We start from the raw sequence: 27,481 nt of genomic DNA on the forward strand, positions 1-27,481 counted from the left end.
ACAGCCATTTTGCTTTTTTCCAATATATATTGGAATGTATATTTTTCCAAATGTACATTGGAATAAAAAGTCGCAAAATGCTTCTTAGATGAAGGAGGATTTACCAATTTCCATTTTTAAATCATACTTTCCTTCACAAAGGCAAAGTATTAAAACATCACATCAAGCAAAGAAAAGTCCAAGGAACAGAAATACCACAAAAATTCTTGGCAGCCGTTGGTCCAATCAAAAATTTTTTTGGTGGAAAAGAAAAATACCTCACCTAATCTAAGAAGCTGTCATTCTAAAAATGTGAATAATGGAAGGAATGTAGGATTTAGAGTCTGAAAACTTGGTTTTGGATCTGCAATTACCACTGTATTATTATTATTCAGCCTTTTTTCTCCATGCACTAGCCATAAACTTGCAGTTCACCAGAAAAGGATATAAAAGGTCTAACAAAGATAAGGGGGAAAGATCATATTTCACTAATAAGCAAAGTTGTTTTTTTTTTTTTTAATGAAGATTCTAGTCTAGTCAATTAGCTATTTTGTTCTTACAAGAAAACAAAATGCTAGATATTAAGGAGAACTGAGAATTGATATGGGATGTAAATTGTTTCAACCTCTGTTAGAGGCAATTCAGCAACACAGCTCTTGGTCCTATGAATCTCCTAATGAAATACCTTAAAATAGAGAAAAGCCTTAAGGCTTTTTTTACTTAAGTAAAAATTTCCCATTGCAGTATTATCTATAAAGAAGGAAAACTAAATGCAATAGAAATTTCAAACTGTAAACACAGTTCAATAAACTTATTTACAGTTTGAATTATGTTCATGAAGATAGAAAAATGCTCATATTATAATATTAACATGAACAGACCTTCCCCCAGTATTCACAATTGTCTGATTTCAACATTTAATATTGAGGAATACCATACAGTAAACAGTACTCTTGCCTGGAAAATCCCATGGACGGAGGAGCCTGGTGGGCTGCAGTCCATGGGGTCGCTAAGAGTCGGGCACAACTGAGCAACTTCACTTTCACTGTTCACTTTCATGCATTGGAGAAGGAAATGGCAACCCACTCCACTATTCTTGCCTGGAGAATCCCAGGGACAGAGGAGCCTAGTGGGCTGCCGTCTATGGGGTCGCACAGAGTCGGACACGACTGAAGCGACTTAGCAGCAGCAGCAGCAGCAGCAGCAGCAGCAAACAGTTGAATAGGTACCTTTTCCAATATTTCCTATGTTTTCCAATTTTTATACTTATCATCAGTTTTAAAATAGAAGTTCTGGAAATTTCATATTTTTTAAAGGTAATCAAAGCTTTAAAATTTTTCTAAAACAGTTGTCTAAAATATAACATCTAAAAGGAAATGTTTTATGTAAAATTCAAGAAGAGCATGTTCTTTTTATATATTAACTTTGTAAATCACAGCAAGGAAACAGATTATATAATTGCCTTTTCTGTACCTTTAGATTATCAGGCAGTTCTGATCGTCCAGCATATCCAGGGTTCATTGTTATAAAGACAGCACACGTGGGGTCAAGTTTTAATTCAGTTCCTTCAAACACGAGTAAATCAGCGCCTGCATTAATACCTGTGGGTAATCAAGAATGAAATGACTTAGCAATTCCACATATAAATGTGACTCGTGCCATTCATTATGTCCTATATTTCTACTGTTTTCACACAATGCAGAGACAAACTAGTCCGTTACCTCTTTGGATAGTAAGAATTTGTTGAGCAACCACAGACAGCACTTCCAAATCAATTCTGTTAAACTCATCGAAGCAAGCCCAGGCACCACAAGATAACAGTCCCTGGGAGAAAAGAGTAATGAAAAATTTCAATTTTATCTGATTGAATATTACATTGAAATGTTGTATTTTCACCTCATCTCCTCACAGATTTAATATCCTATCAAGGAAATTGCTTATTCACCTTTATCTTTAAAGACAGCTTACTCTTTTATTACCAATTCATTATTCTGCATGAATAAAGAGTCTGATGAATTGAAAAATTTTCCAATTGATTTTTTTTTTACTTTCTCTGTGTATTTTTTGGCATTTAGATGTATATCTATAATTTCAAAGCCTTTCTTATTTTTTAGTTACAAGTTGATTTTATTCGCTTTTTCCTTATGGACTCCATAGAATGGATTGTAATAATCCTTTAAATAAGGTGACCCCTGTTGTCAATGAGACTACCCTGTAACCTGAGTACCTTAATGACCAGCTAACGCTGTCAGAGGCCCCAGCTTGCAGTTCTAACTTACAGCTACCTCACAAGTAACTATGTGCCATGTGGTCATAGGAAAAACTGGAAAGTCAAACTTGAGTAGCTGAGTCCAAATTCAAATTAAATTTTTAAGAAATGCAAAAATGATTATTGAGTGTACATCCTCCAGATTGTATATGTATGTATGTGTATTTCCCTAAGTACCTATAATATGCAGGACATGATGCATGGCACTTTGTATATATCTTTTATACAAGGAAAGTAGGGCTATGTCACATAAGATGTTAAGTATTTAGTACAATGCCACATATCTAATAGTGGCTAACCTTGGATTTATGTACAGTTCCATCTACTCAAACACACTGGATTAAACATGAACACCATGCATGTCAAAGAATAGTACATTTTCACCATTTAGTGAAGACTCTAAGACTTAGAAATCTAACACATGATATAATAAAAGGATTAGAAATCACAGAGAACAAAATGCTTATGAATTCACGTCTTCAGAGTTATACAGATTGTGACGTTCTAGTAAGATCTCTGTCTTTTTAATTTTGTACCCCCATTATTCAGCATGATTCTAATATAAATTGTCCATATAGTCAATACTTATCAATAACAAAACAATATTTTTTTTTATTTTTAAACTTTACATAATTGTATTAGTTTTGCCAAATATCAAAATGAATCCGCCACAGGTATACATGTGTTCCGCATCCTGAACCCTCCACCCTCCTCCCTCCCCATACCATCCCTCTGGGTCGTCCCAGTGCATTAGCCCCAAGCATCCAGTATCGTGCATCGAACCTGGACTGGCAACTCGTTTCATACATGATATTTTACATGTTGCAATGCCATTCTCCAAAATCTTCCCACCCTCTCCCTCTCCCATAGAGTCCAATATTTTAATATATGAATCTATTTCAAAGAATTAAGAATATTATTATATGGATTTGAAAACTTAGTGCATACCAGAATTTTCTTGAAACATTTAGGAATATAATGGCTATTTAAAGTACACAGAGAATCTTTTAGATTTGCTGTTTATTTCTTTAATAATCATTACAGTGAGGTTGTATATCATTATAGAGGATGATTGAAATAGCTACTGATCATTCAAATGTTTTCTTCATATTTTACTTATTATAATATTTTCCTTTCTTTTACTATTATTCTAATTGTTTCAGTGTCAAAAATATAGAAACTTCTTATGTTCCAAATCTTTTATAAAATGACTAGGCCATATTTCAGTCAGGAATAGTTTACTCATAGGGTACGGTTGTTATGTTTTGTTAGTGTGAGTAGGTTTTTTTTTTATCCTAAAACATGTTTATTTGTTCTTTATTTATAATGTTTTTATACTGTGGGATAGCCTAGTAATTTTTTTTTAATTTGTTTATTTTTAATTGAAAGACAATTGCTTTACAATATGGCATTGGTTTCTGCCAGACATCAACACAAATCAGTCATAGGTACACAAATGATTTGAGTATTTTTTCAATATTAACTTTTTCTGGAGCTTCTTTGAAAATTAAGGATTAAAGAATCATTAAATTTTAATTTGCAAAGTATACAAAAATAGAAATTAAAAAAACAAGCAAGTGGAACTCATAATCCCACATGGATAATTTTGTGTTCAACTGTGCCACCTAATATTTTAAAGAACAACAAACTATAGCAACAAGGCATCAAAATGACCAGATGTTCAAAGGTTACTCAGTGAACTTAGCCAGGGACTTTATATCTTTCACTCCCCCTTTTGCAATCTTACTAACTCGTAAGAGTGGGAGTCTGACTCAGAATAAGAAAAAAACAAAAGGATTTCAAGTTCACCAAAAAGATTAAATAGAATGTGTCTATAAAAGTAAATTATTGAATCATAACTTATTAATAATGAAGTCTTTAGAGAACTCAGTATTTACATGATGCAATATAGCTCAGTTGGTAAAGAGTCTGCCTGCAATGTAGGAGACCCAGGTTCAATTCCAGGGTCGGGAAGATCCACTGGAGAAGGGATAGGCTACCCATTCCAGTATTCTTGTGCTTGCCTTGTGGCTCAGTTGGTAAAGAATCTGCCTGCAATGAGGGATACCTGGGTTCAATTCCTGGGTTGGGAAGATCCCCAGAGAAGGGAAAGGCTACCCATTCCAGTATTCTGGCCTGGAGAATTCCATGGACTATACTTATGGGGTCACAAAGACTCGGACATAACTGAGCAACTTTCACTTAAATTAATGGTTCTCAAACTTCTAGTTGTCCAGTGTATTGAAGGGATACCACTCATTCATTACTATCAGGAATACTGACCCTTTATAAAGCAAGGACTGAAGAGGGAGGTAGAAAGTGTGAAAGTGTTAGTCAGCTCAGTCGTGTCCCACCCTGCAACCCAAAGGACTGCAGCCCACCAGGCTCCTCAGTCCATGGAATTCTATGGCAAGGATACTGGAGTGGGTTGCCATTCCCTTCTCCAGGGGATTTTCCTGACCTAGGGATTGAACCTGGGTCTCCTATGTTGCAGGTGGATTCTTTACTATCTGAGAGGGAAGTAGAACTCCTTCTCAAATAAGCTTTTGATATAACTCTACTTACAGGAAGTCTTTTATATGCATCAAATTATGTTTCATTATAAAAAGTCTTTCTGAGAAGTTATCATATCATAAATGAGGAGTAAACTCAAACCTTAAAGAATTTTCCTAGAGCCAGATAGTCCAACCCATCAGAGCAGTTGAAAACAACACACTGCTTGGCTACAGCTTTGGCTAAATCTTTAGTAGTTTCAGTCTTTCCAGTGCCAGCTGGCCCCTCAGGTGCTCCTCCAAGGTGCAGATGAAGGGCTCCAAATAAGGTTCTGAAATATAAGAAATAAACAATCTTTGTATAATAATGTGATTTTTATATACATTCAGAAAAAACTTTAAATCAAGAGCCAAATTTTATACTTCCTCAGCAAAAATTCCTTCCTTCCTAACCCATGAAAATCTTTGTCTGTTTTATATTTTACTTCTGAATAGCTGTATATGTGACAAAATCAGAACAAACTCATCTTTGAAATTCAATGCTGACTTCTGGAGAATTCAGTTGATCCTGAACCATGCAATTACCCTACTGCAAGCATATGGAAATGCTACATAAAAAATGATAACTTTGGAAATATAGAACCATTTTTGAGAGAATGAAAAGCAAATTATCAAAGAAGAGACAATGCATAGCTGGAAAAGTAATTAGGTGATAAAGCTGTAGAGATGCACATTGGTTTGGAATTTGTAAATAAACAGTGCATTTATACCCACACAGAAACAAAAGTTCTTAGAACTGAGCAAGCTGAGGAGCTGGATTCACTATTTAAACCCAGAAGATCTGAAAGGTTGCCTTGGGTATAAATGGGAACTAAAATTACTTTAGCGGCCTACTCAGGAGACAAAGAAGAGTCAATGAAGGGACAGGAAGCTTATACTTCATGCAGTGCCCAGTGAGAAATCGACATCATTCATAAAGGGTGCCATCAAATTTCCATTCCCCGGTAGCTCAGCTGGTAAAGAATCCACCTGCAATGCAGAAGACCCCAGTTTGATCCCTGGGTCAGAAAGATCCACTGGAGAAGAGAATGGCTACTGATGGGCACATGAACCCAAACTGAGAAATTAACATTAAAATTTTGTTCTGGACCAGAGAAAACCCTAGAGCCCTCCACAGAGACAAATGTAAAACTGTTCCACATGGACACCTCCACAAATGAGAAATGGAAGACCACCTGGGGAAACAGTCCTACTAAAATGAGCTCACAGTTAAAACCAGAAAGAGAGATCAAAATTAAGAATCAGACTTGCAATGACAAAGGCAGTTAGGCAGTTGGACAATGGTCTGAGAGGGCTACTGTATATATGGCACTCTGCCTTCTTTCGTATCCTGGTGGTTTAGGAAGATTTTAAATAAAAAGCAATAGACATCAGACAATTCTGAGGGAAAAAAAGAAGTCAATCTCATAAAAGAGGAAACTTGAAATCTAGCAATGAAAAACATAATATCTGAACTTTTGAAAATTCAATGAACAGAATAAATAGCAGAGAAAACATGCAGAAATAGAATTATGCACACTAGAAGATAAGTAGGAGGATATTACCCAGGGAAAGAGGCCAACAATAAGAAAAGTTAAAGACATAGAAAAAAGAAGGAAAAGAATGGGGAAAAGGCAAAATTCTAAAAACAATGGCTGAAAATTTGCTAGAACTGAAGAAAGATATTAACTAGAAAAAGTCCCAAGTAGGATAAATAAAAACTCCTTCACATCTAATAACATCCAGTGAACATCAACAATAAACAGAAAACCTTAAAAACTACAACAGAGAAAGTTACTTATAAAGGAATAAAACTAATAATTAGAATAACAGACTAATCAGCAGTAGCAATAAATGCCAGTAGAATAGTATCTTTGGAGAGCTAAGGGGAAATTACTGTTCATCTACAGTTTTACACCTAGCTAATCTATTGGAAAAGACCCTGATGCTGAGAAAAATTTAGGGCAGGAGGAAAAGAGGATGAGATGGTTGGATGGCATCATCGACTAAATGGATATAAGTTTGGGCAAATTCTGGGAGACAGTGAAGGACAGGGAAGTCTGTTGTGCTGCAGTCCATGGGGTAGCAAAGAGTTGGACACAACTGAGAGACTGAACAACAACAATCTAGTGAAGACCAAGAAAAAAAGAAGAGCAAAAGGCATTTTAACTTATATGCAGAGTACATCATGCGAAATGCAGGGCTGGGTGAAGCTGGAATCAAGATTGCCAGGAGAAATATCAATAACCTCAGATACGCAGATGACACCACCCTTGTGGCAGAAAGCAAAGAGGAACTAAAGAGCCTCTTGATGAAGGTGAAAGAGGAGAGGGGAAAAGTTGCCTTAAAGCTCAACATTCAGAAAACTAAGATCATGGCATCCGGTCCCATCACTTCATGGCAAAGTGATGGGGAAACAACAGAAACAGTGACAGACTATTTTCTGGGCTCCAAAATCACTCCAGACGGTGACTGCAGCCATGAAATTAAAAGATGCTTACTCCTTGGAAGAAAAACTATGACAAACCTAGATAGCGTATTAAAAGCTACAATAAACCTATTGAAAAGCAGAGACATTACTTTGCCAACAAAGGTCCATATAGTCAAAGCTATGGGTTGGGAAGATCCCCTGGAGAAGGAAATGGCAACCCACTCCAGTACTCTTGCCTGGAAAATCCCATGGACTGAGAAGCCTGGTAGGCTACAGTTCATGGTGTCGCAAAGAGTCGGACACGACTGAGCAACTTCACTCACCTACATATTAGTTGTAAAAATGTGTAACAGTATATAAATAGAGATCAGCTTGTATTAGAATTTCGACTAAACCCCCAAGCTGAGAGCTTTAAAATATTTAGTCAAGAGGATGCCTGCAGTTTCTGCTGATGGCAGAGTAGGAGAAAACAGGGACAGTAAGAAAGATGCACTCTTACTGATGGTAAAACACATGTATCATCTGACAAGGTCTAGATCCCACTGGTAGGGAGCCAGTCTTGAGTTAAGCTGAATGGGCCCAGGTGCAGTAGACCCACGTAGAATCAGAGAAGACCCCAGGAAGAGGGTCTGTGTGTAGTCGACCTCAGTAGAGGCTGAAGCAAAAGTCACCAGCAGCCAGCCAGAGAAGGCATTTTCCACAGGTGGGAGGATCAGGTGATTGGGGGCTTCCCAAATCCACATAAACATCCCTTGGGACATCTGGTACGTCTGAACTTGTGCCATCATGGCGGGCACTAGACAGCAAAAGGTAGTTGTTACCCAAGACACCGGTCACCTGTAAACCTACCTCTCCCTTTCCTTCGCCTCTCCTCTATCAAATTCCAACGCTGGAGAGGCCAAAAGAAGGGCTATTGAGGGGAGGGTGCAATGGATAGGGATAATAATGACAAAAGATTGACCACATTTATCAGTACCTTCCCAAATGCAGGCCACAAGCTTGAGTCAAGCTTGACCTGGGAGGAAGGGACGTTTTAAATTGGATGAAAAATAGTAACTGATTTTATACCTAAATGGACTTTTAACATCTGAAAAGAATAATTCTATTTATTAATATATTAGAGTCACCAGAAAGAGTAGGGAATATCTGAGAAACAGTAGAGTATCCTAGATTTTATCCATAAATGGGGATAATATTTGATAGAGCAAGTTTAAAAGAATAGTGATAAAAAAGGATAAAACTGCTTTCTGCTTGCATCCTGAAATTAGTCAATAAACTAGTTACATTGGAAGAAAATGAAAAAATGAAGTTTAATTTAGTATTTAACAAATCTGGAATATGGTGAATGCAAACTGGAAGTTAAAAATAAAGGTCTTTTATTATTCAGGACAACAGAAAATAATGTACATGTAAACACCTATGAGATATATAATGGAGATATCTACCAGTATGTGTGTGGTGAAACCTTACAGGAGAGAGGCCTTGGCTGGAGGCACTGGTTTGGGGATCTTCAGGATGTAGGCTGTTAAAGCCTAAAGAGTAGAGACTTCCCTGGTGGTCCAGTGGCTAAGGCTCCAAGCATCTCAATGCAGATAGCCCTGGGTTCAATTCCTGGTCAGGGAACTAGATCCCACATGCCACAACTAAGAGTTCTCATATCACAACAAAGATCAAGCCTCCCACGTGCCACCACTAAGACCATGTGCAGCCGAATACATAAATAAATAAAATTTTTAAAAAGTCTAAGAGTAGATGAGAACATTCAGGAAACCATGAAGCATGACACAAAGCACTACATGAAAATACAACTTAAGGGATGAAACAGGATGCCTCAAATGATCCAAAGGAACAGTCAAAAAGTTTCAAGAAGGAAGGAGAAACTAACAATGTAAAAAAGCAATAGCACTGCCCAACAATACTTAGGGCTGAGAGGTCTAGAGCCGAGAGGAAGAAGTCAGCAGAGAAAGAAACTGAAGGTCCCCAATGTTCATCACAGCACTGTTTATAATAGCCAGGACATGGCAGCAACCTAGATGTCCATCAACAGATGAATGGATAAGAAAACTGTGGTACATATACACAATGGAGTATTACTCAGCCATGAAAAAGAATACATTTGAATCAGTTCTAATGAGGTGGATGAAACTGGAGCCGATTATACAGAGTGAAGTAAGCCAGAAGGAAAAACACCAATACAGTATACTAATGCATATATATGGAATTTAGAAAGATGGTAACGACAACCCTGTATGCAAGACAGCAAAAGAGACACAGATGTACAGAACAGTCTTTTGGACTCTGTGGGAGAGGTGGTGGGGGGATGATTTGGGAGAATGGCATTAAAACATGTATAATATCATATAAGAAATGAATCGCCAGTCCAGGTTTGATGCAGGATACAGGAAGCTTGGGGCTGGTGCACTGGGATGACCCAGAGGGATGGGATAGGGAGGGAGGTGGGAGGGGGTTCAGGATGGGGAACACGTGTACACCCATGGTGGATGCATGTTGATGTATGGCAAAGCCAATACAATATTGTAAAGTAAAAAAATAATAATAATAATAAATATAAATTAAAAAAAAAAAGAAATTGAAGATCAAGTTGAGAAAAGAATAGTCCAGGAAAGATAACAGAGGATATATTTTGGTCCTTAAAAAAATTAAGTGATCTAGAGATAAGTGAAAGCTTTTTTTCCAATTAGATCTTTAAATTAATGAGTTTACCTGTAACATCTGTCAGTGAGTGGAGTAATAACCAGCCTAGGGGAATTGCCCAGATACTCATATCCATATCGTAAGCCAGCATTGATCATCTTTGTTTCTAAATTATTTTCCTAATATAAATCAGATAAAATGAAGTTAGCTTAAACTGTAAAATTTAAATAATACGAAATCTCAAGCTCTTTAATAAATAATAGCCATGCTATAAACAATATCTTTAAAATTGACTTTTCAGACATCATTTAATTAAGTAGAACAATTCAATATCTAATTTCCTTGGATAAGATTTGAAGTTACTGGCCTCAATTTTTCCCATAGAACTTTGGAAAATATATTTGTTCATTCTCATATTTTCTTTAAGTTTGCTAACACTATTTTATTAAGGTATAATTGACATACAATATTATATTAGTTTCAGGTACATAACATAATGATTCCATTCTTATATTTATTACAAAATGATCATCATAATAAATCAACATTCATCATCATACATAGTAACAGAATTTTTTTCCTGTGAGTTTCAAGCATGCAAAACAGTATTATTAACTATTGTTGTCATGCTATATATTACATCCCCATGAATTACTTGTTTTGTACTTGGAAGTTTGAACCTTTTGACTCCCTTCACCCATTTCTCTCACCTCTCAACCCGCACCCCCAGCCTTTGGGAACCCCTAGTATATTTTATATATCAGCTTGTTTCATGTTGTTCTTTGTTTTATTTTCTTTTGTTTTTTAGATTCCACATATAAGTGAGATCCCATGGTATGTGTTCTTTATTTTGGATTTAACCTCTTATCAGATATATAATTTGCAAATATTTTCTCCTTTTCAGTAGGTTGCCTTCCCATTCTGTTGATGGTCTTCCTTGATGTACAAAAGGCCTTTAGTTTGATGTAGTCCCACTTGTTTGTTTGTTTTTTTTTTCTTTTTTTTTTGCTCTTGTTGGCTTTGATTTGGGTGTCAAATTTAAAAAAAAAAAATCCCTATTACCAAAGTCAAGGAGCTTACTTCTCTAAGAGTTTTATGGTTTCAGGTCTTACACTCAATTCTTTAATCCATTTTGAGTTAATTTTGAGGTATGATGTAAGATAACAGTCCTACTTCATTCTTTTGCATGTGGTTTTCCAGTTTTCCCAACACCATTTATTAAAGAGATTGTCCTTTCCACATTTTATAGTCTTGGTTCCTTCGTCATAAATTACCATACATATGTAGATTTATTTCTGGACTCTGTTTTGTTCCAATGATCTATGTATCTGTTTTTATGGCAATACCATACTGGTTTTATTACTTTAGCTTTAGCTTAATTTATTACTTTAGCTTTGTAATATAACTTGAAATCAGGAAGTGTGATGCTTCCAGCTTTGCTCTTTCTCAAGACTGCTTTTCTATTTGGGATTTTTCCTGTTTCCATAAAAATATTAGGAATGTTCTGTTTTTTTTTTTTTTTTGTGAAATATGCCATTGGAATTTTGATAGAAATTGTAGTAAATCTGTAGATTGCTTTGGGAAGTATGGACATTTTTTCTTAATTTTATTTTTTAACTTTACAATATTATATTGGTTTTGCCATATATCGAAATGAATCCGCCACAGGTATACATGTGTTCCCCATCCTGAACCCTCCTCCCTCCTCCCTCCCCATACCATCCCTCTGGGTCGTCCCAGTGCACCAGCCCCAAGTATCCAGTATCGTGCATCGAACCTGGACTGGTGACTCATTTCACATATGATATTATACATATTTCAATGCCATTCTCCCAAATCATCCCACCCTCTCCCTCTCCCACAGAGTCCATAAGACTGTTCTATACATCAGTGTCTCTTTTGCTGTCTCATATACAGGATTATTGTTACCATCTTTCTAAATTCCACATATATGCGTTAGTCAGAATGGCTGCGATCCAAAAGTCCACAAGCAATAAATGCTGGAGAGGGTGTGGAGAAAAGGGAATCCTCTTACACTGTCGGTGGGAATGCAAACTAGTACAGCCACTATGGAGAACAGTGTGGAGATTCCTTAAAAAACTGGAAATAGAACTGTCTGATGATCCAGCAATCCCACTGCTGGGCATACACACTGAGGAAACCAGAAGGGAAAGAGACACGTGTACCCCAGTGTTCATCGCAGCACTGTTTATAATAGCCAGGACATGGAAGCAACCTAGATGTCCATCAGCAGATGAATGGATAAGAAAGCAGTGGTACATATACACAATGGAGTATTACTCAGCCATTAAAAAGAATACATTTGAATCAGTTCTAATGAGGTGGATGAAACTGGAACCTATCATACAGAGTGAAGTAAGCCAGATGGACATTTTAATAATGTTAATCCTTCCAATCCATGAACACAGATCTTTGCCTTTATTCATGTCTTAAATTTCTTTCATTAGCGTCTTACATTTTTCAGTTTATAGGGCCTTCACTTTTTTGGTTAAATTTATTCCTAGGTATTTTATTTTTTTGAGCAATTATAAACGGGATTGCTTTCTTAATTATTCTTTTAGATAGTTCATTATTCTTCTATATTTTCAATCATTTGTTCCATGAGTTTTCACTGTAGAGTATTATCATCATCACCATTTTATATCTAAGGAAGCTGGTGCCTGAAGAGAGCAACTTAACTTTCCAATGTCACACAACTGGTAAGGGGAAGATATAGCATTAGAAACTATGAATGCACAGTCTGGGCTCCTAACCACCATGCACATAGCCTCATATAGTGTTCCAGGGCTCTGGTTCTTTTATCTCTTCTCCTTCCACTGCATACATCCCCAAAACCTTTCACAAAAGTGACTATGATGAGAATTTTCGAGTCTGTATCTCCAATCATCAGCTCTCTCTTCCCACTCTCAACAGGCCCAAGCTTGTTCACTGTACTGTTCCTGCTCCTCCCGCTTCCCTGATGGTGACTGCCATCACCAGCCACCCAGATCTGCTGATAAAAGCCTTCCTCCAGATCATATTTTAGGTTCCTTCAACTGATCAATATGAGAAAAGTTTAATGACTAAATCAGACTAAAACATTCTGATTTGTATATTCTTTAGATGTATCAGGAATCAAAAAAAAATTTTAACTGATTAGTTTCAACATTTTGCAGATTCAGTAAGCATAATGACTAATTTCAACTGAGTAAGTTTTTATAATTCCTCATAGTTTGTGTGTGTCTATATGTGAATATATATTTCTATGTAACTATGTATTTGGATATAGATATACACATAGTTTTCATACACATGACATACAAATTTTGGCTGCCTTAATCTTCAATGTGGTGAAGGCTTGTTTGGGTATAGTTAGCCATCAGCAAGAAAAATCCTGTATTACCAATACTATCACCTATGTGAGCTAGCAAGCACAAATTAAACAGGTGTGATCTGAAATTGCTGTGTAATAACATTCGGTAATATTACTTACTTGCCAATAGTACCTAAGCTGACTTAACCATTCAAAGTCCGAGTCATCATTAACTTTCTTTTTAACAAGTGTTGTGAGAACATCTCTAGCATGGACATCCAGCACCACAAGGGCTCCCAGAGTAACACGATTTTGCTTGGACAATTTGCCACGAACCAACGTGACAATATCATCAATTTGCTTGTTACATCTTTCCAAATATTCCTCAAGGGCCTGAAAGAAAATAAGATATAATTACTCAATGTGGTCAGAATCCCTTTGAACAAAAATTTTTTGACCTAGCACATATACAGAGTAGAGTATTATCTACATTTTTATCATAACTTGCAATACTACATAACTTAAAAATAATCAATTTCTTTTTACTACAAAGGTATTAGGTTTTCAATGGCAACGATCTTTCAATTGAAAAATCTTTCAGTGGGAAAGACTGAAGGCAAAAGGAGAAAGAGGCAGCAGAGGATAAGATGGTAAGATAACATCACTGACTCAATAAACATGAATCTGAGCATACTCCAGGAGATAGTGGAGGATAGAGGAGCCTGGAATGCTACAGTCTATGAGGTCACAGAGTTGAAGATGACTTAGCAACTGAACAAGAAAAACAAATTAGGTGAACAATCTCAATCAGGCCAGATTGAGTAAACATACATGGTCTGTGGCTATCCAACACCCTTCCCTTTCCGCTTTTCACGCCTGTATGTTCTGTGGTTGTGGTGAGCTGTCAGTCATATTGTCCCATCTCCAAAGCAACATGAAGGAGGGTATGTGTGACTAACCAGAGAGAATCACAATTCTTTCCAAGGACTACTATACTGATAGGAAGAAAAGTGCTTTTCACAAGACTTGGAAGACTCTGAGTACACCAATCTGAAGTTACTGAAAGCCTTCACCCTCACTGCAGAATAAAGCCCATAGAGACCAGCAGAGATGAAAAACAGACAACAAGAGAGAAACTGCAACAGTGATGAACAGAGATTCTAATTCCAAATGCTCCATCTTAGATCCCATGAGTCCTTCTAGTACTCACAGGGAGCTGTGAGTACCAAAAGCTTCTGAGTAGGATTTCATGCTGGGAAAGACTGAGGGCAGGAGGAGAAGGCAGCGACAGAGGATGAGATGGCTGGATGGCATCACTGATTCAATGGACATGCGTTTGAGTAAACTCCGGGAGATAGTGAAGGACAGGGAAGACTGGTGTGTTGCAGTCCATTACGTCACAGACACGACTTAGCGACTGAACAACAAGAATCTACTATTTACATTAGCAGAATATATTTTTTCTTTACTAGAAAAGCCAAACTTAGAACTAAAATTTAGCTTCAAACTGTGATAAATTAAGTTCTTTAGGAACTATACCATATGAATCAATGAGAATTCAGATCAGCTAAATTGAAAAAATCATGATACTAAATTGTTTTTGTTATATTTTCCTCATTGTAAACTGTTCTGTACAGTAAACTAATGAATCTAAAAATAACTACTATTATATAATCTGCCAAAATGAACCTGGTCTGGAATAAAATACTTTTATCATACCTCTGTTCAGTTCAGTTGCTCAGTCATGTCCGACTTTTTCTGATCCTATGGACTGCAGCACACCAGGCTTCCCTGACTATCACCAACTCCTGGAGCTTGCTCAAACTCATGTCCATTGAATTGGTGATATGCACAATGATACATTTACTTAAAATCATATAAATATTTTCAATAACCCAAGTTTTTATTACTTCATGTATTTTTAGCCCTCTAATGCCTCATACTGACTAGTTCCACAGTCAATATTCTTTGAATAAATAAATGGAAATGGATCCAGAGGGGAACAGGTCCTCTGGGAGCAGGACAGACAACAAGGTGCCATTATAGCATTAAGCTCTAGACAACTTGGGGTGTCTGCAGCGAGTGGAAATGCTTAGTCTTCTCTGAGGCTGCCAAGAAGTCTCCAGCTACTCAAGTAAAGTCATCGGTTTCAGATGTGAACCACACATTAATTAGGGGAAAAGTTATCAACACATAAAATACAAAAACATATGCTATCCTCCCAAGATAGAACTACATACGAAATTTTCTTAAATCATCAATGCTTTTGGATCCTAAAACATGTGCCCCTCCTGATGCTGCTACAGAACTTAAATAAGCCAAATACGCATGTGAAGTGACAGGGACAAGGCACACAGGAGCAGATGAAGGGCATACTCATGCAGAGTATTCACAAGTAGAGGAAAAAGAAAAGAATTTTTAAGGACACATACAAAGCCTAATTTCATTCCATGAAATTTAGCTATGTAAAACACCACAAAATACAACAGAAGAGAACAATCTAGCAAGCAACGGCAAAGACTCTCTGCTGCTGCTACTGCTGCTAAGTCGAGTCAGTCGTGTCCGACTCTGTGCGACCCTATAGATGGCAGCCCAACAGGCTCCCCCGTCCCTGGGATTCTCCAGGCAAGAACACTGGAGTGGGTTGCCATTTCCTTCTCCAATATTGGAGAAGAATCCCACTAAATTACAGCTTTAGAGGACCTACATCTATGAAGCTGAGTTCCCCTGGAATAACAGTCACTCACGGCATGGATTCTCCTTTTGTCTTTCTGTGTGAATGGTTCTATATGTGTACCATATTAAGTGACAGAAAAAATGGAGTAAACTAATAAAAAAATAAATAATAATAATAAACTAATAAAAACTAATAAAAATGACAGTTTCACTTTTCACTTTCATGCATTGGAGAAGGAAATGGCAACCCACTCCAGTGTTCTTGCCTGGAGAATCCCAGGGACAGGGGACCTGCCCTGGTGGGCTGCCGTCTATGGGGTCGCACAGAGTCAGACACGACTGAAGCAACTTAGCAGCAGCAGCAGCAGCAGTTTTGAGCAGAGGACACATTGAAATGGAATGACTTGAATTGTGTGTCTCTTGAGATTCAAATTATGCTTGGGACGTAAGTAGAAACAAGAAAGGTTTACACTTAAATCCTCTACTTCAACTCCTACCAGAGAAAAATATGGTTTTGGCAGACGGGTGCAGTTTAATTGACACATTTAAACTGAAGAAACATGGAAGATGCCCGTGAATTTGCCCAATTTGTTCACACTTGTTCCTTTGTCCCCTCTATTTCCCACAACAGTGAATGAGAAAGCTGTCCTGGTGGTTTGGGGACAGCAAGGAGTAAGAACCAGAAGGCCACACATATCCCCAGTAACCCACACTGGCAGTGGAGGAATCCCTTTGTGTGGGGAGGTGGCTGAATGGTAGCTTCAGAGTGAAAAGACGAAATGAAGTTTCTGGACCCACTGGGTAAAAAAGGAAAATGCACATGGAGACAGAGAGCCAAGACTCCAGGAGTATCCAAGGGCTTATTGCAGTAAGAGAAACCCTCACTCCCGTGCTTTGATTTCCAGGAAGAAAGACTTTTCCCCCTAAAATCCTCGATTTCCTGCCCCGCATCTTCATTTTTCCCCAGAGGAGAAATAAGTGACTTGTTGGTAAGTTGGAATCAACTAAGCATGTGTTACTCAGCTCCTTCCTCTATGACATCTGCTTGCTTACAAGGAATACAAGACTCTCAAACCCAACACTCAGTGTTCCACAATACCTTACACACAATAATGCCAAACTCCATGTAAAAAAAAAAAAAATGTTTAAACTCATGGTTTTAAACAACATCTGCAATTGCTGGATTCTGATTGGCCCATCAGTCAAGTGAAAGTTGATCTGCTTGAAATCCTACTTTAAGGATAAGAATGTTGCACTGAAGGCAGTTTCTGTTTGTAATTAATAATAGCAATTCAATTAATAATAGTATATTCATATATCTTCTAGAATAATTAAAATGAAACTTTACTCAAAATGTTAACTAAAAAATAATACAAAAAAATAAAAATAGTCAAAACAAGTCCATTAATATCTTCTCTTCATAGGGCTTCCCAGGATCTCCTTGCAGTCCAAGGGACTCTCAAGAGTCTTCTCCAAAACCACAGTTCAAAAGCATCAATTCTTCGGCGCTCAGCTTTCTTCACAGTCCAACTCTCACATCCATACATGACCACTGGAAAAACCATAGCCTTGACTAGACGGACCTTTGGTGGCAAAGTAATATCTCTGCTTTTCAATATGCTATCTAGGTTGGTCATAACTTTCCTCCCAAGGAGTAAGTATCTTTTAATTTCATGGCTGCAATCACCATCTGCAGTGATTTGGGGGCCCAGAAAAATAAAGTCTGACACTGTTTCCACTGTTTCCCCATTTATTTCCCATGAAGCAATGGGACCGGATGCCATGATCTTAGTTTTCTGAATGTTGAGCTTTAAGCCAACTTTTTCACTCTCCTCTTTCACTTTCATCAAGAGGCTTTTTAGTTCCCCTTCACTTTCTGCCATGAGGGTGGTGTCATCTGCATATCTGAGGTTATTGATATTTCTCCCAGCTATCTTGATTCCAGCTTGTGCTTCTTGCAGACCAGTGTATCTCATAATGCACTCTGCATATAAGTTAAATAAGCAGGGTGACAATATACAGCCTTGACATACTCCTTTTCCTATTTGGAACCAGTCTGTTGTTCCATGTCCAGTTCCAACTGTTGCTTCCTGACCTACATACAGGTTTCTCAAGAGGCAGGTCAGGTGGTCTGGTATTCACATCTCTTTCAGAATTTTCCAGTTTATTGTGATCCACACAGTCAAAGGCTTTGGCATAGTCAATAAAGCAGAAATAGATCTTTTTCTGGAAATCTCTTGCTTTTTCAATGATCCAGCGGATGTTGGCAATTTGATCTCTGGTTCCTCTGCCTTTTCTAAAACCAGCTTGAACATCTGGAAGTTCAGGGTTCATGTATTGCTGAAGCCTGGCTTGGAGAATTTTGAGCATTACTTTGCTAGTGTGATTGCAGCCATGAAATTAAAAGACGCTTACTCCTTGGAAGGAAGTTAGACCAACTTAGATAGCATATTCAGAAGCAGAGACATTACTTTGCCAACAAAGGTCCATCTAGTCAAGGCTATGGTTTTTCCAGTAGTCATGTATGGATGTGAGAGTTGGACTATGAAGAAAGCTGAGTGCCGAAGAATTGATGCTTTTGAACTGTGGTGTTGGAGAAGACTCTTGAGAGTCCCATGGACTGCAGGGAGATCCACCCAGTCCATTCTGAAGGAGATTAGTCCTGGGTGTTCTTGGAAGGACTGATGCTAAAGCTGAAACTCCAATACTTTGGCCACCTCATGTGAAGAGTTGACTCTGAAAAGAGTCATCAAAAAAGACTCTGATGCTGGGAGGGATTGGAGGCAGCAGGAGAAGGGGACGACAGAGGATGAGATGGCTGGATGGCATCACCGACTCGATGGACAAGAGTTTGGGTGAACTCCAGGAGTTGGTGATGGACAGGGAGGCCTGGCGTGCTGCGATTCATGGAGTTGAAAAGAGTCAGACATGACTGAGGGACTGAACTGACTGACTGACTTATTAGTGTGTGCTGCTGCTGCTGCTGCTGCTGCTAAGTTGCATCAGTCATGTCTGACTCTGTGGGACCCCATAAATGGCACCCAACAGGCTCCTCCGTACCTGGGATTCTCCAGGCAAGAATACTGGAGTGGGTTGCCATTTCCTTCTCCAATTAGTGTGTGAGATGAGTGCAGTTGTGAGGTAGTTTGAGCATTCTTTGGCATTGCCTTTCTTGGGGATTGGAATGAAAACTGACCTTTTCCTGTCCTGTGGCCACTGCTGAGTTTTCCAAATTTGCTGGCATATTGAGGGCAGCACTTTCACAGCATCATCTTTCAGGATTTGAAATAGCTCAACTGGAATTCCATCACCTCCACTAGCTTTGTTCATAGTGGTGCTTTCTAAGGCCCACTTGACTTCACATTTCAGGATATCTGGCCCTAGGTGAGTGATCACACCATTGTGATTATCTGGGTCATGAAAATCTTTTTTGTACAGTGCTTCTGTGTATTCTTGCCACCTCTTCTTAATATCTTCTGCTTCTGTTAGGTCCATACCATTTCTGTCCTTTATTGAGCCCATCTTTGCATGAAATGTTCCCTTGGTATCTCTAGTTTTCTTGAAGAGATCTCTAGTCTTTCACATTCTATTTTTTCCTCTATTTCTTTGCATTGATCACTGAGGAAGGCTTTCTTATCTCTTCTTGCTATTCTTTGGAACTCTGCATTCACATGGGTATATGATCCCCTGGAGTAGGAAATGGCAACTCACTCCAGTATTCTTGCCTGGAGAATCCCATGGACAGAGGAGCCTGGCAGGCTACAGTCCATAGGCTCGCAAAGAGTCAGACATGACTGAAGCAACTTAGCACAGCATACTTCATAGTGTAGTTTTATTGAGGGCATAAAAGAGAATTATATTATGTAATTCCTCCTAATCCTTCTAAGTTTAGGAAGTTTCTTTGTCCTACTATCACTATTTTTGAAAGCATAAAAATGTATATAATAACAAGATTGAGGCTCCAGTATCCTTGGATTTTGGGTGGATGGTCTTAATTTTTTAGAATAATTGTATTTTGGCAATAATCACTATTAAAGAAATGCTGAAAAACCCTGGGTCTATAAAAACTTACCTCTTGTCCTTTTGCAATAGCTGTCTGTACTTCTAACGTCCAAAAGGTTTGGGATACACAGAGCACTGTTTGTCCAGGCCACTCTCTTACCCAGTTAATTCGTTCATTTTGTGTATAGGCAAGAATTGCATCTTTAATTACCTAATTGAAAAAGAAAATGCTTACAGGTAAACAGTTTCACACTTTACTTGAACAAGCTAAACAATGAAGAGCTAACTCCTAAATGGATTAACTTGTACTGCTCTACTTCTGACATTTTAGCCAATTATGAATATTCAAATCATGTGAGAAGACTATTTAAAGTTTTTTCATACACCTGTGAGCAAAAAAATATTTTATATTGCATTTTATTTTGCTGATATATAATCTATTTGTATGAACTATATTGTATGAAATATTTCTTTGACCAGCCAAAGATGTCTTAGATACTTTTGGATTGAAAAACAAAGGCAATTTTATTACAAAACGTAAGTTCAAGTAAATCCAAAATGAGATCCTTCAAATTCAGATAATTACTTACTTTGAACTTAATCAGATCCCCACTCAGCCACGCGACATGTGTACATGCACATTAGGCAAACTACATAACTCCTCTAAAGTTTTTCCTATGTTTCCATATCTCGCTCCCTTTGATGACAAAGGCTATGCTGACAGGGTGGATGTAGACTTCATTCACAGAGAGTTGAGAGTTGCAAATTCAGGAAGTCTAAGTCATGTGCTTTGCTACATATGTTTTCAGTGGATCCATAGATCCACTTTTTCAATCAGTCTAATTTATTATATCAACCAAAAATAGTAAGGGCCAACAAAGGTCCGTCTAGTCAAGGCTATGGTTTTTCCAGTGGTCATGTATGGATGTGAGAGCTGGACTGTGAAGAAAGCTGAGTGCCGAAGAATTGATGCTTTTGAACTGTGGCATTGGAGAAGACTCTTGTGAGTCCCTTGGACTGCAAGGAGATCCAACCAGTCCATTCTGAAGGAGATCAGTCCTGGGTGTCCTTTGGAGGGAATGATGCTGAAGCTGAAACTCCAGTACTTTGGCCACCTCATGCGAAGAATTGACTCACTGGAAAAGACCCTGATGCTGGGAGGGATTGGGGGCAGGAGGAGAAGGGGACAACAGAGGATGAGATGGCTGGATGGCATCACCGACTCAATGGACATGAGTTTGGGTGAACTCCGGGAGTTGGTGATGGACAGGGAGGCCTGGCATGCTGAGGTTCACGGGGTCGCAAAGAGTCAGACATGACTGAACGACTGAACTGAACTGAACTGAGGGAGAAGTGGGAAACTGTCCAAAAGATTTTATACCTATTGAAAAAATATAATTCAAGCAGATACTCAAATTATATTTGAGAGAAAGGGGCATTAAGGTACATGATGTATATTAAATACCTGGATTCCAATGAGTTTTTCAATAATATATGATAGAATTTGAAAACTTAGTGAAAATTGTGTTGATTAGGACCTGATGCCATGCTTCCTTTTAGTTCTTGCTCTCAAGCTTCCCTGATGAATCATGATTTTTACTCCTGGTAAGGAACTTGCATGATAAGTTCACACTATGGTAAAAAATGAATTTAACTGCTCAACTAATGTCTATTTGCCTCCATGACTTAAAATTCTCTAGTAGCAAAAAAAAAATATTACAAATGATTGAGATGATAATGTGTTAATGTGAGATGTGAAGTAACTGTTAATGATTTTCTAACATTTTGGTACATATGTTACATATGCACAGAACAAAAGAAAGCACCATCGAAACTGATGTGAAACTGTAGAGAGGTGCTTCCTGGACAAGACTAAAGATAGACCATGTAGATTAAAGTGTGCTACTACTGCTAAGTCACTTCAGTCGTGTCCGACTCTGTGCGACCCCATAGATGGCAGCCCACTAAGTTCCTCTGTCCCTGGGATTCTCCAGGCAAGAATACCGGAGTGGGTTGCCATTTCCTTCTTCAATGCATGAAAGTGAAAAGTCAAAGTGAAGTTGCTCAGTCGTACCCGACACTTAGCGACCCCATGGACTGAAGCCTACCAGGCTCCTCCGTCCATGGGATTTTCCAGGCAAGAGTACTGGAGTGGGGTGCCATTGCCTTCTCCAGATTAAAGTGTATCTAATATCAAAAGCACAAGAAATGAGACGGACTCAAGACTAAAACCCAAGTTTTTTGTAATATGCATTGCTTGTCAAGTGAGTCATTACAAAAATAATACCACAGACCATATCTTTGCCTTCAATCTATTATAATTGATTTGATAATTTATGACTCAGTTTCTAAATAACAGTGCATTTATCAGTAATACATTAACATTCTATCATCTTTACTAGAAATAATAATAAATATAGCCAGCTACCTTGTGGATGGATTTAATCATAACTCTCTCTAACTCAACCAACCACTTCTCCACTTGACCTCTGGCTTTAGCTGTTGAAATGGTGTCTACGAGTTCCACCACCTCTCCCTCACTACTTTTCATGTGAGTAATGTCCAAACTTTCTGTAAATTCCACCTTTGCAATTCCTTCAAAGCATTTTTTCAAGTGAGGTTGCACTCTGTCAGGAAAAAGAATATTTAAAAGAATTAACCAAATAAAAGAATTCCCTAAATATCAATGTTCTGTGTATTCCAAACTTTATTCAAAATTCATAAATGTGCATTATGCATGATGTCCCTGCTAGATGCTGCAGATGAAGTGTTGAAGGGAAAAAAAAAACATATATACAGAATATACATACATGAGTCAAGTGGTAGGTCATCATTAATTGAATAATCACAAAAGACCTATAAAATTACAGCTATTATAAGAGCTACATGAGGCTTTGCTTCGAGCACAATGAATTGAAAGACATTAAAAGTAATATAAGGATCAAATCAATCTTGACCAACAGATAAAACACTAATCTGAAGAATCTTCAAATGCACCAAAGTACGTTGATATTTCAACTGGGATCTTCAGAGACTGCTTGCAAATTATACAACAGGATTAGAACTTTAAATAAATCAACTACTTGGAAGGTGCCCAACTTTGGTCTACACACTGTAATATAGATGGAACTGACTAAATTCCTCCTTTTTGGCATGTTCTGGATTACTTATCTCTTACTCTGAAAGCACAAGACACAAAACTAAGGATTGTAACAAATATCTAATCACTGTCTGATATATACTAGATACCCTTATAAAGAGTCAAGAATCAGCTGTAGGGAGAAAAAGGTAAAAAACCTCAGCCATTATGGAGCTTATGTTCTGTTGGAGGAAATCAAACAGTAAGCAAATAGGCACATTATACAGTAAGCCAGATGACAAAAGAAGCATGCTGAAAAAAAAAAAAAAAAAAAGGCAGAGAAGGTAATCAGGAAAGGTGATTAGGGAGTGCTGGAAGGGGTTGCAATCTAGTGACCAGGGAAGGCCTTCCTGAGTGGCAGGTATTTGAGCAGGTTTTGCAGAGTACATCATGTGAAATGCCAGACTGGATGAAACACAAGCTGAAATCAAGAATGCTGGGAGAAATATCAATAACCTCAGATATGCAGATGATATCATTCTAGTGGCAGAAAGTGAAGAGGAACTAAAGAGCCTCTTGATGAAGGTGAAAGGAGAGAGTGAAAAAGCTAGCTTAAAAGTTAACATTCAAAAAACTAAGATCATGCCATCTAATCCCATCACTTCACAGCAAATAGATGGGGAAAAAAATGGAAACAGGGGCAGATTTCATTTTCTTGGTCTCCAAAATAACCGCAGATGATGACTGAGCCACGAAAGTAAAAGATGCTTGCTCCTTGGAAGAAAAGCTATGACAAACCTACACAGTGTATTAAAAAGCAGAGATATCATTTTGCTGACAAAGGTCTGTATAGTCAAAGCTATGGTTTTTCCAGTAGTCATGTAAGGATGTAAGACCTGGACCATAAAGAAGGCTGAGCACTGACGAATTGATGCTTTTAAACTGTGGTACTGAAGAAGACTCTTGAGAGTCCCTTGGACAGCAAGGAGATCTAACCAGTCAAGCCTAAAGGAAATCAATCCAGAATATTCATTGGAAGGATTGAGGCTGAAGCTGAAGCTCCAAACCTTTGGTCACCTGATGCAAAGAGCCAACTCAATGGAAAAGACCCTGATGCTGGGAAAGATTGAAGACAGGCAGAGAAGGGGATGACAGAGGATAAGATGGTCGGATGGCATCACTGACTCAATGGACATGAGTTTGAGCAAGCTCCGGAAGATAGTGAAGGACAGGGAAGCCTGGCGTGCTGCAGTCCACAGGGTCACAAAGAGCTGGACACAACTTAGCAACTGAATAACAACAACAAAAGAAGTCTTATGAATATTTGGGTGAGGAGGATCCTAGGCCAAGAGAACAATATGCTGAGAGGAGGCTGACTCTTCTATGGAAGAACTGCAAGGACTGTAGCAGAATAAACAAGAAGAAAACTAGTGGGGGATGAATAGGAAGGATCATGGTGTAGCACCTGGTGAGTGACTGCAAGGCACCGAGAGGGCACTAACTTTTCCTCTGCATGGGATGCAGAATAGTGATGTGTTCTGAAAAACCTGTAACACAATATGTGATAAAAAGAGAAACCCACCCCAGACTTAGAAAAATATCATTCAATGGTATTTCTTATGTTTTAATCATCAAATAAGTTGATTACAGGAATGATTTACAACAGTCTTAAGTTATTACATAAACATAATCATATATAACTGGAGAAGGAAATGGCAAACCACTCCTGTATTCTTGCCTGGAGAATCCCATGGACAGAGGAGCCTGGAGGGTTACAGTGCATGGGATCGCAAAGAGTCAGACACAACTGAGCAACTAACATAAACAACAACAATCATATACAAGTTCTGCATTATTCTGAAAATTAAATTTAAGCAGATCAACTTAGCCATGTATGATGTATGCATTATGATATATATAGTAATATTGATATGCCTTACTTACCTAGTGGGATCTTTAGTCTCAGATAGGATCTCAAGAAGTTCATCATTAGACAAGAAAAAGAATCTGGGGAAGAAGAGACGTTTCTTTTCCAAATATTCATTAAGTCCTTTAAGAATGAGTTCCAAAAGCTCATTGGATTTTTTCAGCCTCTCCAGCATCCTCTCAATAGTTACAACTGACAGAACATGTTTATCCTAAAAATAAAAGAAAATTCACAACTCAAAAATGCTAGATACTGACTTCATATTATATTTGAGATTGCATGGTTTTAATATAACAAAGGTTACACAAATTTTAAAGTGAATACTTTTTTTTTTAAAAAGTGCTCTTGCATGGTGTAGATCTAACCAGCGTCTTTAATTACATAAAAGCCATGTTAACTGGATCCTCAGTTAACTAAACTTATTTTTGGTACTTAGCCAAAGTGAGTTTGCTATTCACTGAAAGATCAATCAAAAATTTCAACTGTAAATTGTTTCATACAGAAATTTGATTCCACTGCAGGAAAATGTTTTTGTTAATAGATTTTCAATGTGACTGGAAAGAAAGATAATTTTCTGCTTTGTTTTAAAATATAACAATATAATGGGAACACAGAAATTTAATCAAAGAACAAAATAATTATCATTAATACCTGTTTTTTCAGTAGAACAGGTTCATATGAAATATGCAACACATACAATTCACTTATCTTTAAAGTGGTGCAATTTTCTAAAGGCATTTTATTATATTTCCTAAGAGTTTTATACTTCAAATAAACATTTTAAAGTGCACACAAAAGTCAGCATGACAGAGACTCAGGAAAATAATTTAATGTGCAATTCATTAAAAAAAAGTATGGAGTAGTATTCTTGTACTTCGTTTAAAAAACTAAAATGATGTTCTTAGAGTGCCACCTTCTGGAGAAGTATGTTTTTCTTTGTTGGGGGAAAAAAAAAGAGTTGTTAATAAATGCGAAAAATTCCTTTCACAAATTAACAATGTTTTATTTTCAGCCAAAGAATATACCACAATTTGCTATTTTAGATTGGAGATTTTAAAGTTAAAAAATTCAGTTATTTAAAACAATGGTTCATATTTCTTTCCCTAAATATTATAATTACAAAAGAAATACTTCTGGAAACACTTAGCATTTGAGCAGGAAAAAAATTTTATTGAATTCCTCAGGTGAAACCTATTAATCTAGATCAGCTTAAGACTCTGAACCAAATATGCTAGTTCTGAATGAATATATGTGATAACCTATGTATCTTGGTATATGGTCTTAAGAAAAAAATATAGACAAGTAATCATTATCCTGACTAGGAACTCTCTTTCCATGAGAAGGTAAACAGAATAGAAACTGCATCTGATGAAGGAAATCACAGCCTTGTTCCTAACCGACATCATTCTTACTACTGTGTGACCTTGGATCATTTAACCGGAGCCTCTGTCTCTTTATCTTTAAAATGGGGATAAAAGCCGTCTGTCAAAGTTGTTATGAGGGTCAAATTAGACAAAATATTGGAAGCACCTAGTATGGTGCCTAGAACACACATACACTCAAAATCACCCTTTCCATTTCACCTTCTACAAATGTCTCTTGAAGAAAAACAGACAAACAGACACTACCCTGGGGGAATGGATGGAGCGAGTCACTTACACCCTGCTATCTATTCAATGGAGCTAAAATGAACATTTTATAAACTGCCTTCCTTCTGGTGAGATAATTATCATAGTGAAATAAAACTGGCTTTAAGTTCCACACTGGCACTGCCACAACATTCTGGTACAGAGTAAGCATTCCATAAATATCTGTTGACTGACTGAGTGAATGAGGATGAGTTCAGTTCACAGACACACAAAGCAACTCAGTTTTTCTGTACCAACAAAAGAAAGTTTTGAAGTTTTCCTACTGTACCAACTCATTAGCTAATGCTGTCAAGATAGAACAGTAAGATATTAAAACAGGAAGCTACCAGAAATGTGAAACTAAGTGCAACTCCTTTGACACTTTAATTACTTTTCATCTTCTGGAGAGGAAAAGAAATTATTAACTACCATATTTTTTTTGGTTAAAGGATAATTCTACAAATTTTAGGTGTCTTCTTTTGCTTCCCAAGTATCACCACTCTCATCAGCTGAAATGACAAGCTACTGGCTAATTTACATTTCTAAACCAAACGCCGGTGATATCAGGGCCTGAAACTTTAATTGGGGGTATACAGAGGGCATTCTAATTACTGCTGCCATGAGAGGCTGCATAGAAAGTACACTTAATGGAATTAAGCTCAAGCCAGTTCACTAAACTTCCAGAAGCATAAACTTCCTAATCAGAAACCTCTAGACAACAGAAAACTGGTCAGATCTTCACTAAACCTATTAAGTATTAGAAAGGAAACATGGATTCACCAAGTAGATCTTTCTGCTCTCTTACAACTTTCAGATCCTTCGACCTTACCAAAAATAGAAATCCTTTCAAGATGCAGGATGTTTCTAGGATTACTCCAGCTCTTAGGACTCAGGACTTATCTAACACTGAATTTTTAGAGAAGGTTGTTCAGAATGAACTCAGAATTCTTAGAACTAGCAATAATTCAAGGATCAATCTCAATTTAATTAT

The 27,481-nt window shown here is 37.6% G+C and overlaps 1 protein-coding gene across 4 annotated transcripts in view; it reads right to left on the reverse strand.

The window, feature by feature from the left end:
• The window catches only part of DNAH7 (dynein axonemal heavy chain 7), a 252,750-nt gene that overhangs the window by 142,154 nt on the left and 83,115 nt on the right, over positions 1-27,481 (reverse strand). For all 4 annotated transcript variants that reach the window (XM_061440697.1, XM_061440686.1, XM_061440708.1 and 1 more), the window contains exons 20-27: positions 24,880-25,073; positions 22,285-22,483; positions 19,927-20,067; positions 13,359-13,571; positions 9,935-10,044; positions 4,904-5,072; positions 1,701-1,803; positions 1,453-1,580 (exon numbers count right to left, since the gene is read on the reverse strand). In XM_061440697.1, coding sequence (XP_061296681.1) covers positions 1,453-1,580; positions 1,701-1,803; positions 4,904-5,072; positions 9,935-10,044; positions 13,359-13,571; positions 19,927-20,067; positions 22,285-22,483; positions 24,880-25,073 — 1,257 coding nt within the window. The remainder of the gene's footprint in view (positions 1-1,452; positions 1,581-1,700; positions 1,804-4,903; positions 5,073-9,934; positions 10,045-13,358; positions 13,572-19,926; positions 20,068-22,284; positions 22,484-24,879; positions 25,074-27,481) is intronic.

Source organism: Bos javanicus, chromosome 2 (assembly GCF_032452875.1).
Source record: "Bos javanicus breed banteng chromosome 2, ARS-OSU_banteng_1.0, whole genome shotgun sequence".
NCBI classification, from domain to species: Eukaryota; Metazoa; Chordata; class Mammalia; order Artiodactyla; family Bovidae; genus Bos; species Bos javanicus.